The sequence below is a fragment of the Crassostrea angulata genome, chromosome 7, assembly GCF_025612915.1.
Source record: "Crassostrea angulata isolate pt1a10 chromosome 7, ASM2561291v2, whole genome shotgun sequence".
Taxonomy (NCBI): Eukaryota; Metazoa; Mollusca; class Bivalvia; order Ostreida; family Ostreidae; genus Magallana; species Magallana angulata.
Genome location: NC_069117.1, coordinates 29,774,373 through 29,790,617, shown reverse-complemented (window position 1 = coordinate 29,790,617; position 16,245 = coordinate 29,774,373). Strand labels below are relative to the sequence as shown.

Genomic DNA, 16,245 nt, shown 5'->3' with positions numbered 1-16,245 from the left:
ATTAACCTTCTACGCCAAAGATCAAAAGCTTGATTATATTACTTCTATGCATTCAAACCATAGAATAAATGTATATAGAACATATAAATAACCCTTAGTAACTAATGTTTCCACTGACCTGTATTTTAATCCAAGTATTAGTTTTATAATGCAGATGGTGTCGACCCTACGGTTAGAGTGTCTGAAAAATGTAATTCATACAAACACTACCCCCCCCCCCCCCCCCTTCAGCACTTTTAATACGTGTAACTATGTTAAATGTACTCTCACCCATATGAATTCAGAAATGACTGCTTGTTCGGAGATAATTACTACCCTTTCCAAAACAAGAAGGAAATTTTAAAAAAATGTTTTTATTTCTAACAGCACATATTAATTAGAGATACACACGCAATATCGACATTTATTCTGATACACATGTAAATGAATAAAGTAAATAAGTTTACAAATCTTTATCAATCAAAATAACTGCAAGAGAGCATTTACAAACTGAACTAGCAAATATTCCTACCAAAAGGGACGTTTTCACCCCGTATAAACCAGCTATTTCATAGTTCAATATGCCATTTAGACCAAAAACTTTGCTACAGATACCAGTCTAAAATAATATTCATCGAGATTACTTGAGTGGGCTTATGTAAACAACCTTTGGGCTTAACTATAAAGTAAACTCTATTAATCAAAGAAGAATGCTAGAAAATATGGTTCACATCAGCTTAATTGGCAGGAAAAAGCGAAGGCGTTAAAGGTGGGCAGTTTATTTGGCAAAGAATCCCATAATTCCACATCCGGTGTAAACGCCCAACAACCTGACCTTAGAGAGAATTTTGCGATGCATCTGATATTAGATATTTACTCAGTATCAACTATTTTAACATTTATTTTGATGATTTTTATATATGATGGTTGATGTTTATTCACAATCAAGGGCTCTGTAGGGAACAATAAAAATTCAAACAACATATCAAATATTAAAATGTAAAATCATGGAATTCACACCATATTTGGAATCTGGAGTTTTTTCCTCAAAGGGATCAAAACACACGTAGAAATATTTTAGATACATATGTATGTACAAAATTTTGAGATAGATGAGTACTATGCATGCATTTTTACAAAACAGACTATCACACCTGTCAACTACATAAACACAGAAAACACGATATGATTGATTTTACAATATTTACATTTGCAAATAATTTACAGGATTTGATCACGTGACCAACCACTCGGTGAACTTTTTAACATGCTGTTTATTTCTTAAATGTATACGTTCAAATTGCTGAACACATATATATATTGCACATCTTGACATTTCCATAATTCCATGGACATCAAAATTAAATCCTTTCAACCCAAACACACGCTTTCTACTAAATATTTACATACATGGCATTCGACAATGAAATATTTCTGAGGAAAAACTTAGTATGCTATCCATGTACTCACTATTCCTCCCTCATGTTCACTACAAAAATGTCACTGTGACCTTACAGCTAATGACGTAGAATCTTCTCTTGCGATATTCCAGAAAATGATATGTCCACTTATCCTTACTTGATATACAGACACAAATTTCATTCTTCTAGATAAACAACAACACCTCCAGGAATATTGTATTGCAGTTTTTATTTTGTTTTGCAACGAGGGAAAAACTGCGCTCAAATGAAATTCAATTTAATGCATTTCAAGAAAATAAAAACTGTTTCTTGACTATGTCACAGTTTCACTTTGACCCGTTATGATTTTGGGCCTTATGTTCCGTATAAACCCCTGGACTAACAGTACGAACACGGACAGGACAATTCCGGCCCCCAACACAAAGAACAACCCCGAGGCATTCTCCAATTTGAGTCCACTTGCGTTGTTCTCGTCTTCCTCCTTATCGCGAGAACATTTCCGCTCTCCCCACCACCTACAATGACGTCATAAGATATAATCAGATTTTGTTCTGTAAAATACAGCACTGACCTGCGATTTGTAAAAAAAATTTCAAAGATTTAAGACTAAATTCCTATTACATTCATTTTTCATTTGTTACCGAATAGTTTAACTAAATGTTAATTATAACATTGCAAAAATATACTAGTTATGAAGGAATGCTTTTGTAAATCTAAGACTTGCGCATTGATGACCATGCAACTTGACATTTATTTATAATTTGTTGTAAGTTCTTTTATTCAAATACAGCCCTGGATTTTATGAATTGACGATTTACTGAATACTTTAAAGGGGCATGATCACGATTTTGGTCAAATTTTATTTTTCTGTTTTTGTTATTTGCAATGCTTTAGAAAATATTTTATGCATTTCTAATGATCAAATGAAATTTGGGTGCCAGTCGTTGAGTTTTAAGCAAGATACAGGGCTCACAATTCTTCGTCATGTAAACAAGGCTCGTGCTCTGTTTTTGTTTACATAGGTTCAATAAATCAGTAAAAAATCTTCTTAAAGCTGGTTTGTCTATCTTGTTATTCATTTAAAGCATAAATAAACAGTTTCTAACGATTAACACATTGATTTTACGTCTAAAACTGGAAATTTCACTTCAACATTCGAAATGTAAACAAACGCTTTGTTTACATAGCGAAGAATTGTAAGCTCTGTAACACGCTTATAACTCATCAAATGACACTCAAATTTTGGCTGCCTATTAAAATGCCTTACTAAAGCATTGTAAACGTTAAAATCGAACAAATCATTTTTGACCAAAATCGTGACCATGCTCCTTTAAGATACTGATTTCCATTTTATATAAATATTTTAATAATATGAAAATAGATGCATACTTTTGTTGTAACTGGTCTAGAAAACCGCTGTCACCCAGTCGAAGAATGTTGATAGACAATTCATCAAGATACGTGGCCCCTGGAGGGAGCCCTATTCCGTACCCTCGCGGTGCAAAGTCAGGACCGATGGTCGTCAAAAGACACTCCCTGTTCGTTTTGAAAGCATTTACCGTGGAGTCCCAGAAAAACCCGTAGCCCCCTTCACTCACTCTTCGATATCCTTCTGTAGATGATCCTACGATGTTAGATTGATTGTTCATCATCTCGCTGCCTATCTTTCTGAAGGTTTCCACGTTGGAAGTTTGGAAAAAAGACAAAATGGCGCTGCTTTTGACTGTCCCGTATTGAATTTCTTTTTGTGAAGTTAAGTCGTAGATTGATTTCACTGGCGCTTTGAACTTTTTGACAGTTAAAAAAGCTGCCCAGTTTGCTGTGTATGAAGCGACCAAAATCAAAACGAAGAAGCACCATGTATACAAAAGAATTCGTCCGGAAGTCGTTGTTGGGACACCTTCCGTACCTCCTTCAAGAAGAGTTCCAAAGGTAAGCCACACGCAATCCTTGAAAGTAACTTTTTCTTGCTTTTCATACGCACTGTTCTTCTCAAAGAAATACAAGCTAAATGCGACGATGATGCATGCACTGAAGGTGCAGAGGTATATTGTGTGAGATAACGGGGAGATGAATTCAAAAATTCTCCGTGGTGTTTCCGGGATCTTCATAATCACTGTCACGTACCTCGTCATGAAAGGTTTGGTAAAGTCGATGGCTTCTTCGCGCCGGGCATTTATACTCAGTGAGGCGACCACCATTGTAGCGTTCTGAAAAACCAATTTGAAATAGAATCGTTTTAACAAGAGCTTGGACTTTGGACTTTGCGTCAAACAGCAATGTTACGTAGGCCTGTCTATTTCATTGCTAGCCACTCATCCATGGCTCTTTGAAATCAAACAGATTTGTCTGGCTTTTGAGCTAAGACTACGCAATCTGTATATATTTCGCCTGAAACCGAGTCATTTCCAGTTGTTTTTATGCAAGAAATAGTTACGTCCTTTTGAAAGTCCAAGCTCTTGATAAAATGGTTCTAAATTCCAACTCTACACATTTTGAATGAACAAAGGTGTCTTTTTTTCAAAGAATAAAATTTATCGTAAAATTCATCGATATCTTTATTATTCCCCCACCCTCTAAAGAGGAAGGTAAAAAGCAAGGTCCCACCGAGATTTGAACTCGGATCGCTGGATTCAAAGTCCAGAGTGCTAACCATTACACCATGGGACCTATGTGTATACGTTATTAAATGTTTGCAGGGATAAAGGATAACGATACTTTTAATTTGATATTTTCTTTTTAATTCATTATGCATTATAAATCAAATATAATTATTTTAGATTTTCTACACTTATCTAGATACAGTGTATATATATCTGTATAGTGAGCAATCATCAAATTAAATGATGGAGTCTTTAAAAAATCAATTAAAATGTATATCGGAGGATTCTAGGCCCTATAGTGTTTTTTTAATGAATTATTAAATATTTACATTGTTACTTTTTATACTTTTTAACGTTCTTTAGATTGTATTTTTTTTATAAAACCATGTTTGATCCAACAGGCTTTAAATAAATTTGTGGTAGTATGCGACATAGTAATTTTGGGATTTAAAATGCTTTATTTACAGTTGTACACAAACGTTGAACTTTTAATTAAATTTAAATAGTTCATTATTTACAAGAAACAAATTAATGATAACGCTTCAAACAAGTTGATTTTAGATTACAAGTTCATTTTCTTCTAATCAAGCAAACTATAGTACCGCTTTATAGGTTTTGTTCATCAGTTATTACGCTATCAAAAGTAAATTCTATACGTTTACTTAAAAATTCAAAACCCACTTTTTTTAATTCATAAAGTTATAAATGTTTTTTAAATATAGCGGATGTAGTTTTTAGATATTCATGGTAAACAAAGCCAAACATGATAATATTTAAACTTGTATTTTAGTTCTCCAAATGGTACGCCCTGGGTTGACATTAAATATAGAACTGGCTTTGGGTAGACAAATAAATAATTTCCTATGTAGAATTATCATTTCATTAAGTACAAAAAATATAATCCTCAGGTCCCACCGAGATTTGAACTCGGATCGCTGGATTCAAAGTCCAGAGTGCTAACCATTACACCATGGGACCTGTACGAAACAAAAATAGGTAAGTATAGTACGTATATATATAATGTATTTATCAGACCGCAGGTGCGTTATATCAAAGATGATCTTAGTCACGTGAGAGGGAGGATCCGTCAGTCTGAATATGATTGACAGGCGTGAAATCTACAGAACATCATATCTGTAGGGCTAAATCACACATCCTAATTAAAGCGTACTTGAAGAGATCAATTTAGTAAATATCTTTTAATATCTTTAAAAGTACATGTAATTGAAATTCATTTATAAGTTCCTTTATTTAATATGCACTTCATGCAATTACAAATGTAATATAAACAATGGGAAAAAAAACGTAGAATGATAAATTCAAAAATCTAACCAAAAAGAACCAAAATGAAAAATTTTTAAGCAGTGTTAAAATGAATGTTGTATAATAATCAAATATTGCTCTGGGATACTCAGTGCAAATAGAATAAGCTCTGACCAAAATGAATTTTTTAAAACTGCTATTAATGCATGTCATATACGCTTGTTAACTTATTGCGTAATCATGACAAGACATCTTTTAAATTCACGCGTAGCAGATGTTACTTTCTCTTATTTCTATAAAAAAAATTCTAAAAACAAATTGACAGACGTAGTTTTGCAATGGAGTCGAATTTTATTTTGCTCTCAGGATACATAACTTGTATTTGACTCAATTTACATAACGATGGAAGCTCGTTGAAAGCTTTTTGAATTAGGCATACGTATGAGATTACATCGTAAATTGCCACCCATTCTCTGAGCTTTCATAAACCGCGGACTATAAATTTTAATCATGACAACATTTTCCGATCCTATAGTTACAGACATGCCATAGTTACGATATGAATAATCTAAATTCTCTCGTATTTTCAATACATCATATTGAATACAGAACGTTACATCGTTCTATTAATAAACTCTCTTCAACACGACAAACATTGCTTAAATGACACATACATGAACACACATCGTAAAATTAAAATAATTACGAACTATAATTGTATTTGCAAGTGTTCTTGACCATTTTCCTACTATCTTATAAATTTCTCCCCATTTGTGAAATCTGTGAAAAATTCCTTTCACCTCTCTCCTTTCTTCTATTATTTTTCCAATACTGAAGATCAAACAGTAAAATACTAAGCAAAAAATACCGGTATTTTAAAACTCACCCCAGCTAGGACTTCTCCAACCATCCCATCCCAGTGGCCGTCCGGTCGTCTGGCCCCGAACCGGTTGTCATGGACAAGGTACAGTTCATATTTGAAATCCAGTATGGTGGACAGTTCCTGTATTAGGTCCACGCAGTAACCCTTAAAGCGGTCATTCCCGGTCAAATTCCCATGTCCTTTTTTGTACATCATAAAGGGTTCTTCCTGAAGATATGTTTAAATTTCTTCAAATTTATGTATAACGGGATGTAGAACGGAATGGTGAGTGTCACGTTTCTTTTGAAAGTTACATAATTTATGACAATCGTAACTGCAGCGAGATACATGTACAAAACAACATACAAAGTTACGTACAGTAACTTATACATGAATAAATCATATCACGTATTACAACATTTAATCACGAGATTCAACTTCAATCACGTTCATAATTATTCACGATTCACACGGTAATAATTAATTACAATAAAAATAAATTATGTTACAGCTAATCAGTTCAGTTCAGTTTATTTTCACTCAACACCATATAATGGTAACACTGAACAATTTATCATTATGCGTTCATTGTGATTCAACAAATATGTAATCATAGTTACAATCAAGTTGCAATTTACAATGACTATAGCAGCAAGAAAAGCTTACAATGATGGTTACAACTTTAATGGTCCTTCCCTTTAGAGGGAATGTATATGTCTGGTTTTGGTCCCTCCAGTGCTGAACTTCAGGGGTATTCTCCAACTGGATTGTTCTGGAACCGGGGGAATCCCCCGCCCACCAAGAACCCAACTGAAAAAATAACATGCAACTGAGGAAACCTTACACTTCGCCTGATCAGTTTTTCATAAGTTACCGTTTGGTTTAGGCCGTTTTGAATGCAATTTCGTGGTTTCGATAGAATCAAGTTTTTACATTTTGTCGGTGATGTAATTGTTGGTGTTAAATGTTCCAACGATTACGACCAAAATTAAACTGCCACGAATTTTCATGATCAAAAAGTTCATGTTTATACTTTACTGTAGTAAAAGATCGATTTATCCTAGAGCTAAGTTCAATTTTTATTTAAGAAGTACCTTGAAGTACTGTGATCCATTAAAATGGAACATATTGATACTGTAGTTCACACGCTGATGACTGGCATCAAAACTTATGTTTCCAGTGTAACCTCGAAAGGTTTTCTATATAAAAAAAAGAAAGAAAAATGAATCAATTATGATATCTATTTATTTTATACCAGCTTCACTTCAATCAAATAGTTCATTTTATTATTGATTGCAAATTCTAAGGCCTTTTCGACTATACAGCTTTACCTATACCGAAAAAGTCAGAGAAATTGCGATTGATCAATCATTGTGATTATTGCTTACATTTTGTAGAGCAGAAAGAAGCGATTCTCTATCGTTGTTGATGCTGGACACGCCACATATCATAGAGATTGTAGATAGGGTGTCCATCGTCAGCATCGCGTTAAGGTCAAGGTCACTGGGATACAAGGTCGCTTGCTCATAGCTCGGTATAAGAGTGAAAACCGTGAAGCTGTTAGCGAACCGGGGTAGGCTCTCCAGTATGTGTCGTAAGTGAAATGCCTGAAATTGATACAAACAAAATTGGGAAACAAATTTGTATTTGAATTTTTCGATTTAATTTCTTTGATTTCAATCATAATAATTGTAAGTTTTGTTTTTTGTTTTTTTGCTTTGTTTTAATTTGTATTTATTCATCTACTATTTTTGGGGCATGGCAAATGCATTCATCTAAAAATTAGATATATTGTACTCAATTTGAAAAAAAAATTATACATCATAGTTTTTAAACAATAAAACCAATGCTCCGAGAGCAATATTTACCACTTTTTAGACATTTCCACCCACATACTAGATAATGCTTTCTTAATATTAATTAATAATATTAATTAAATTAAATTGAGTTCAGAAGGCCACTTACTGGATCGTAGAAATACCATCTAAACGGCAGACTAAGCATGGCTAGTTCCCAAGCCTGAAACCAACGAAACGAAAATCTTATAAATACTTGATTGACCTCATTAGCAAATTATCTTAAAACATTTGACTTGATTTCAATTAACATATTAGACCGTTACCGTCTTTAACAACATTTCGACAGTCTTTGGGTCACATATAACGATAATGTCTCGAATAAGTTCTTTGCGCATGAGCATCAAGTAATGTGTGATCGTATGTTTTTTGGCCTCCATGTTTTCTTCATTCACGGCGTATAAACGGGTGGTCTTCCGGTGGTTCAAAATAGTGTCATCAAAGTGGAACCCTACGAGGAAATGACAGCAATGAATAATTAAAAACTGCCGCCGTTATTAATTTGATGAATTTCCTCGGAGAGAGGGTCAGACAGAGTTTAATGATTCCTTTGACTTTCAAAACATGCGTTTTTGACAGGGATCGTTAGCCTTATATGGGATTTAAACCCCGTTTGTCTACTTTATATATGGAAACATCGAGCATCAGATACTTAAGAAAAATTACCAATTTCTATCATATTCGAAAAAAAAGTTCTACGTGTATTTTATTGTTTAAGCTCAGGAACACAATTCTTAAGAAATAAAATATTACACATGAGCATTTAAGCAACAATTCACAATCAAAACGATTAAGGGTGTTTCTTTATTTTCAAATTTAAATAAATTTTGTTTAATTGGCTTTCCGTGTTGCAATCAAATGAACAAACGAGCTCGTTTCAATGTAAAAAAAAAAGAAGAATACTTTTGAAAAGATCAGTGAAACCAATTTGGCTCTTTAGAGTTGATATAACATTTCAATGAGTTGTTGAATGCTGTGTACCTTTGTTTCCTTCGTATATAATCGTCTTGTACTCCCCATCCCCGCCCCGTCGGTTCTGGCAGTAAACAAATTTTCTCATTGCTTCTATGAAATCGGACAAGGCCGGAAGTATCTGGAATTTGAAAACTTCCACTTCCGGGTCAAAGGTTGTACAAATGTATGGCATTCGTAACCCCTCGACCGCTATACTAATATCCCTTTTACACGGGCCGAATACCACATCTGAATGGCTTTCATTCAAGTAATTTATCACTGAAAATGAAAGAAAATAAAAGCAATTCTTTTGGCCATTAATAATTCAAAAAATTTTAACAGTACTGTGTATTTAATCAATTGAAATGCAATGGTTTCTTTTAGAAGTGTTTTGATGTTTGTTTCGGCTGAACGATAATTTTCACTTAGTTTACCTTCAATTATTTTGTCGTACTGAGTTTCGTTCGATTCTGATGTTAGATTGGTGAATTGCAGTGAAGACACCTTTTGTCTGGAGACAAACCTCGGAATATATTGCCACCAGTCTGGTAAAACGGCTGCCAAATAACAATTTGAAAATGTATAATTATAAGTAAATATAATTGATTATGGTCAGATCCTTCCTTTCCATTGCCCTCAACGAGAGCAGCAACTTGTTGTCATTAAACAATACATATACATGTATAAATGAAATTGTGGCGGAAGGAGCGCTTTTTCAGAAGAAAAACAGATTCTGTGGGATATTCTAAAAATTGATCTTTATAACCCCATGACAAATCACGCAAACGCTTACTGACTCTCAGACTGTAGCCAACCAAATCTCATCAAAATCTTTGATTTATATGCATGCACCTGTATGCATGATCAACTGCATGTTTTTATATCATGAATCTTTGTTTTCAAAGTTCCAAAAATTCAAATTTCACCTTTTTATTGGTTGAAAATACTGATGTATATGAAGAGGAGGAAAACTTAATCCACAGTCGGTATGCGTATAAATTTTCCTGACGCAGATGTGAATTTAAAACTTTCATTCTATGATACGTTCTGCCACGATGCATAAACCATGCTGCATTTAATTGAATAACGATGAGTGAAACAGAATCATTATATCCATACATCTTTACTTCATGAACTTTACTGAAGGAGGTTTGTGTGATAAAATATAAATACCAAAAACTACTAGATTAAATTCACAAAGCAAAATAGACGTATTAAATTGCATTCTTTAAATCATTTAAATCCACGTGTTTCAAAGTCATTCAGGCAATTTCTTTGGTACAGAGAATAAAGAGTACTTTCTAACTGGCAGTGCAACAAATATCTCCATTCAGCCCTCTTCACATATACATAAAACGGTCAGGTCAATTTTTTTTCTCTGCTTTTATACCATTGGTATATTCAAGAATGAAAGTCGTAATCTGGCACGTTAAATATTTCCCTTTATTTTTTTGGCGCAATAATCTTTTACTGATTAACCATTTTAAATTGTCAATGAGTCCATGACATTAATTAGTAAAAGACACAATGATCATTTACTGGCATTATTCTAAAACATTTTGATGCCAGTGATAGTCTATCGAAAAGACTACAAACAACAAAAATCGATCAGTCAATTATGTCCGGTGTAAAGTATGTCGATACAGTGGTTATACAATAGAAATTGTATTGTTACAATAGACAGAAAACTTATCAATTATAAAAATATCTTTATCTGCAATCTGGTTTGGGGCATGAACTCTCTAAATTTTTGAGTACAAACGTCATTGTCTTGATGGCATAATAAGTACTTTATAAAATTGTGATACATGCAACATAAACTTATCATAATAAGCATTTTGCAATGTTTTTGGTTCACCAACCTCAGTGAGCTTGAACAATGATATAGTTAATATTTCGCAATGTTTTTTTTTCCTACTATTATGAAATCAACAATCGTTTGTATCTGTTGATGCGAATGTACGACTAATGATACTATACATTACTAAGAGCCATCAGGGACTACACAGAGAATTAATGCAATTAGCTGCTTTAGAAGGTAACGTTCTCCTCTTTCTAAATGTGTCTAGAGATCTCGATCTTGAATCGTTTTGGTGTCTCTGGATTGACTGATAAGGATGAAGCGCCGAGTATAAACAAATATGGTTTGATATTTACTAACATGATGGAAAATCGATATCAGTTGTAGTAACTTTTTCCTTTGATTCTATATTACTCAAAGCAAACATAAATAGTATCATAAACGTTAGAAATGCTCTAGTCTCAGATTTTGTTTTAGTCTTATGTGATCATGTTTACTTATGATGGTTAAAATATCGTAGAACATTTATATTAGTATTTATATGTGATCATGTTTACTTATGATGGTTAAAATGTCGTAGAACATTTATATTAGTATTTATAATCAACAATAATTAATTTCTTTGCTCTCGAAGAAGCTTTCTTTCTGCTTTGAAAATTCCGATGATTATTTTTACAGCTAAGTATTCCCCCATTATTAGTTAATACATCTACAAAATATATATTTTCCACTTGATCTTATAAAAACGTGTTTTTGGTTGTATTGCAAGAATGTAATTGAAAATTTAATTTAACATACATTAATAGTAACTGGCTTCCCTTCCCGTTCTTCATAGATAGGTAAATGTATATGCAAAAAAAAGGACAAACAAGCATGTTCAAATTCAACCGTTTTCATCTTCTACACATAAACATGTTTTCCCTTTTGGTCCGTACTATATGTCAATTCGAAGCCGCCAAGTTTTCATCAGCATCTATTTCTGTTAATAAGATCATGATTGAGTATCATTGCGTCATCGCTTCAACTGCATGAAAGCATATGGTTGTGCAATGCAATTAACTGGGATATCCGAGCAATATCTAAGGAATTGGTATACCGACGCATGTGCAAAAATATCATTATGATGGATTTCCCATCACCGTCGCATCATCATCATCATCATCATCATCATCATCATCATCATCATCTATTTATGTATATTACCTTTATCATCTTTATGATCATCATTGCCTTATTTGTGGTTTTACATTTTAGACTTGTCACAATATTGTACGTCCATTTTTTTTTTCTGTAGGTCATATGCTGACTTTGAAAAATACATTTGACTCTAAACTTTCGAACTTATTCATATCTTCATTTATGCCGCTTATTTAGTTCTTATTTGAGATTTAGAACCACATTCTGATTATTAGGGAAACTATAACCTTTATATACATTTTGTTATGGAATAGAATATTCTGTGTACCGATATATATACATGTACATGTACCAGTATGCATTTAAGACTGGAATGCTGATTTACAGACTTATCAGTGGCCCAAAACCAATTTTCGCCAAGTACTATATTTCGCCATTGCAATGAAACGTCTCAATTTAACATGCAAACTATTTGGTGGCGAAGAAATTTAAAATAAACATTCTATTCAAATAAAATATTATATGATAATTATTACAACAATGGGAGCTTAACTAAAAGTGGTCTACGCAAAGGCTACGTCACAAAAAAGCAACCTAAATTGAGTAATTGCTGGCATACATCAAAATAAGGGGTTTTTTGGACAGCATTTCAAACTTAAGACAGTTCCATTTCTTCCAATGAGGCGTCCTCTATCATTATATACGGGACCTAGATGCGCCATTAATGCCCCTTTTATCAATAAAATTCTTTGATTATATATTTGTATGACGTATTGAACTCTTGGTTTCAGTAAAGAATCAAAGAGTTGTACGAGATTGCCACCGTATCAACTCTCCCTGGAGTTGTGTTTGGTATCGTTATGAATAAAGTTAAATGAAGGTCGTATGCATTTTCTACGACATAATGTTTGTTGCTGAAATCTTGAAGTTGTACTCTAGAGAACTTATATCATCATTAAGTCAAAGTCATCCAGAAAATGCAAAGACGATTGTGTTTCCAAAGAAAAGATTCGTATAATATTGAAAATATTTAAGAGATTGTAGCCAGACCAATCCTCTTTTTTGAACCAAAAGCCATTTGTTGTTATCAAATTTAGTTTTAGTTAAATCTCTATACACAAAATCTTAGAATTGCTCAGATTATGCGCCCATCAATGCAATCGATTCTCAAACTCTCTTGCATGGGTATCAGATCTTTTTTTTTTTCCTCGCTGAGAAACATTTACATACTTATTATTAAACTAGCGACTTTAGAATGGTAAAGTACATAATACTAGTTATGAAATGGATGGACACATCGAATTAATGACACACATCGTAATTCAGTAATTAGTATGTATGCCTTACGTTTTTATTTCTCTGGAGTTATATATTACATATGTAAATGGAATAGTGAGCGAATATTTGACCTAGCATGCATGAACATGCACGTCTTGTTCAATTCTCAGCTGATCCATGATGCCATTCAAGAAAGGAGACCGTCTTGACAAATTCTAAAGGAAACCTTAACAGCATAATGAAATTATTTACAGTTCCAGCCGAATCAGCATTCTGGCTGTAACGTGTATTCCGCCAATTGTGTTGATGCAACTATAACATGTACCTTAAAAGTACATGTACAAGAAAATATACTGTCGAAGTCACTTTTACATGCGAATGTAAAAATAATCTACTACAATGCTTTAAATGGCGTCTTTCAAGGTCATATCATTCGAAGGTCGATGTCATCATAACCCTCACATTAAATCTGTTACTAGTAATGAAATTAATTTAAATAATTCTCAAAATGATATTATATGTAATAATTATATGATTGCTGCCTCTCGATATATATAGGTATGGATAGGTAGTAACAGGTGTTTTTCGAATGATAATGATTTTAAAAATTCCTTCTGGCTACAGAAGGCAGGGTTGGGTTTTTGTGTGTGTAAATTATAAAGTTATGCAAGAGAAAGCTACAGTAATATAACTAGCTAAAACGAATTTTACATACAATAAACTGCATGTACATTCCGTTATCGTGCATGGATCAAGCTGTTCTAAAATGATGAGGAGTTTCGTCTGGTATTTCAAGATCAAGTCAGTAATCTATATAACCACCTTAAAAATAAACGCGTGTACGACCCTGCAGGGAATGCACAAATCTCAATTAGAACATCAAAAAAGTTATCCCTATCAAAGTGGGGCGAAGTGGTTGAGTTAATATTGAATTTTTATACCCTTCCACGCGTAAGAGTTCTACTACCAGGGGGGTCTAATTAGAACAGAATAAGAAATCCTGGAAACTCCGCCCGATTTCATCACGAATATTCCCATGACCTAATCACCGCATGAAGACTTGAAAGATAAACTATTTTGAAGAGTCTGCTATGCGAGTGTCTGTGCTGTGATGGTAAAATCATAGTGATGTAAAAATCAAGATCAAAAGGTTATTAATTTACAGCTAGATGTGATCAAGGAGACTTAATTTTTATTATAGTTATTAAGTAAGCCAAGATTCCATTCGGATGTTACGCATATTGAACTTTCTAAAAATCCTCTAAAAAGAAATCTCCACACAAGAAAGGTTAACATACAGACAGATAACTTTGGAGTCAACGAGTTTACGTGTCTCTTTACTTTAAAATTTCCTTATTTAATTGAAGATAAATAGGTTTTTGAAAGATTTAAAAGTGCTCACCAACTTTGATGTCACCAGCATGAGTTAGAACTCCATTACTCATTATCACTGAAAACAGAAATGTCACGTGCTTCATGGTGTCTTATAAGTACGATCCCCAGAATATAAAATCCAAAAACTTTCCCCCTCCTTTCTTTTACTCCAGGGAGTCAAGGGTATACCATCTGAAGCGCATCATTTAGTCCCGAGTACCGCCGCCGTCCTATGCAAATCGCTTATACCCTCTATCAGTATCGATGAACCGCCACGGGACTCGAGAGAGGGGAGAGTGATGGATCCCGGTACCAGGTGAGCCCCCGCCGATGGTGGTCAGCGTCCGTTGTTCATTGATTCCGATCCTTTAAACCGTGGTATAGTGAGAGGTGATTTCTCAAGGCTATTTATGAATTAGCGTCACATGAGTGCTTCAGATCCTCTGAGGTGTTCTTTTAATGACTGGCGGAAGCATACGTTGGTTTTGTTGTTTTATTCATCGTGGTTGGGTTGTTTTTTTCCCTTCTCCTATTTTACATCAAATTCTGGTATTTCTAGGAAAAAGAGAAGTCTCACGTTGCTTGCTTACGTATTACATCATCATCGTTGCGGTCTGAAATTTCAAAAAAATTTTGGCAATACCATTTGGTTACATGTTGATAGTGGAACAAATTGACCATAAATTACGCTAACATTACTTTCGAATTTTTTTTTATGCCTTGTAATTTCACTTTAAATTGTCAATTTACTATGTAAATACACTTACCCACCATAGACAGTCGGTTGGTTCATAGTCGATAATTCAGTGCACGGTAGTCCCCGCTGATAATACGTGGAATATTTCATGTCCAATGAATCATTACAGAGGGAGAGAAAATAAAATATCTCGCATTGTCACAGGTCTCTATGGATATTAGTAGGGTTGAAAACGTCAATTGAGTACTTATTTTGAATGCTTCATTGTTATCCATTCTTGCGCAAACAATTATACTTATTTATGCAATAAGAAATTCGAGAGATGTCATTGATTGGTTAGAAAATGTCGTTCTGTCGTCTGGTTTTTTATAATAGGAAATTTGATAAACTGAAATTTTATTTTTTTTGATATTTGGGAGATATATAAAAATTGTCTGGTCGATTCCAGACCATTCCAAATGGAGTTAAAATTAGCTTGCTCTCATGCTTTGGTTGCGAGTGGGTTCAGAAAGCGACAGCCAGTCTCGAATTATGGGACAAATTGGTCTAACGTTGTATTGCCATTGGAATATGGAATATCATGACACTGTGTCTACCAAGACTCGTCTTGTTGGCTTCTTGGGAAGAGAGAGAGAGAGAGAGAGAGAGAGAGAGAGAGAGAGAGAGAGAGCATATACATGTCCTGTTTATATATATATATATATATATATGAACTATCATTGTAACTCACTGTCGTTCTTTCTTCTTCTTCTTTTTTCTTTCATCAGTTCATGAACGTTAGTTAGTAAGTTAGCATGTCTGTAAGAAGTGTCTTCTGTCATTGTTTTGCTGGTGGACATTCGTCGGTTTCATCCGTTTAACATGAATGTGTATTATACTGTCTGTCTGTCTGTCTGTCTGTTTCTCATTCAATGTTTTGTACCCTGCCTTCTGTCTCCTTTTAGACTGAATAGTTCAACAAACCTTATGACCAATTTTTTTTTTTATTTTAAGGTACAAAATTGTTTGTTCCAGCTAACC

General features: G+C 33.8%; 1 protein-coding gene and 2 non-coding genes across 5 annotated transcripts; all 3 read right to left on the bottom strand.

The window, feature by feature from the left end:
• Window positions 1-275: 275 nt before the first annotated feature.
• On the bottom strand, window positions 276-15,642 carry LOC128156593 (glutamate receptor ionotropic, kainate 2-like). 3 transcript variants are annotated; one of them, XM_052818780.1, is made up of 12 exons: window positions 15,296-15,642; window positions 14,557-15,142; window positions 9,373-9,495; window positions 8,966-9,217; window positions 8,251-8,435; window positions 8,094-8,147; window positions 7,517-7,735; window positions 7,223-7,327; window positions 6,795-6,938; window positions 6,153-6,356; window positions 2,790-3,610; window positions 276-1,915 (listed from the first exon to the last, which is right to left on the bottom strand). In XM_052818780.1, the coding sequence occupies exons 2-12, from the start codon at window positions 14,630-14,632 to the stop codon at window positions 1,714-1,716; spliced, it is 2,385 nt and encodes a 794-aa protein (XP_052674740.1). In that variant the 5' UTR covers window positions 14,633-15,142; window positions 15,296-15,642; the 3' UTR covers window positions 276-1,713. The 3 variants fall into 3 exon arrangements, with proteins under 3 accessions (XP_052674740.1, XP_052674742.1, XP_052674741.1); XM_052818782.1 differs by having other exon boundaries at window positions 14,557-15,083; XM_052818781.1 differs by having other exon boundaries at window positions 15,300-15,642.
• On the bottom strand, window positions 3,999-4,070 carry Trnaq-uug (transfer RNA glutamine (anticodon UUG)). The gene has a single exon. It is a non-coding gene; the product is annotated as a tRNA-Gln (tRNA).
• Window positions 4,910-4,981, bottom strand: Trnaq-uug (transfer RNA glutamine (anticodon UUG)). The gene has a single exon. It is a non-coding gene; the product is annotated as a tRNA-Gln (tRNA).
• Window positions 15,643-16,245: the final 603 nt, after the last annotated feature.

Bases quoted from the DNA above. Each gene is read 5' to 3' on its own strand.
- LOC128156593 (XM_052818780.1), bottom strand. From the start codon at position 14,632: ATGAAGCACGTGACATTTCTGTTTTCAGTGATAATGAGTAATGGAGTT. The intron at 9,218-9,372 runs GTAAACTAAGTG...TTTCATTTTCAG, and splicing joins GTACGACAAAATAATTGAAG to TGATAAATTACTTGAATGAA. The intron at 6,939-7,222 runs GTACTTCTTAAA...TTATTTTTTCAG, and splicing joins ATGGATCACAGTACTTCAAG to TTGGGTTCTTGGTGGGCGGG.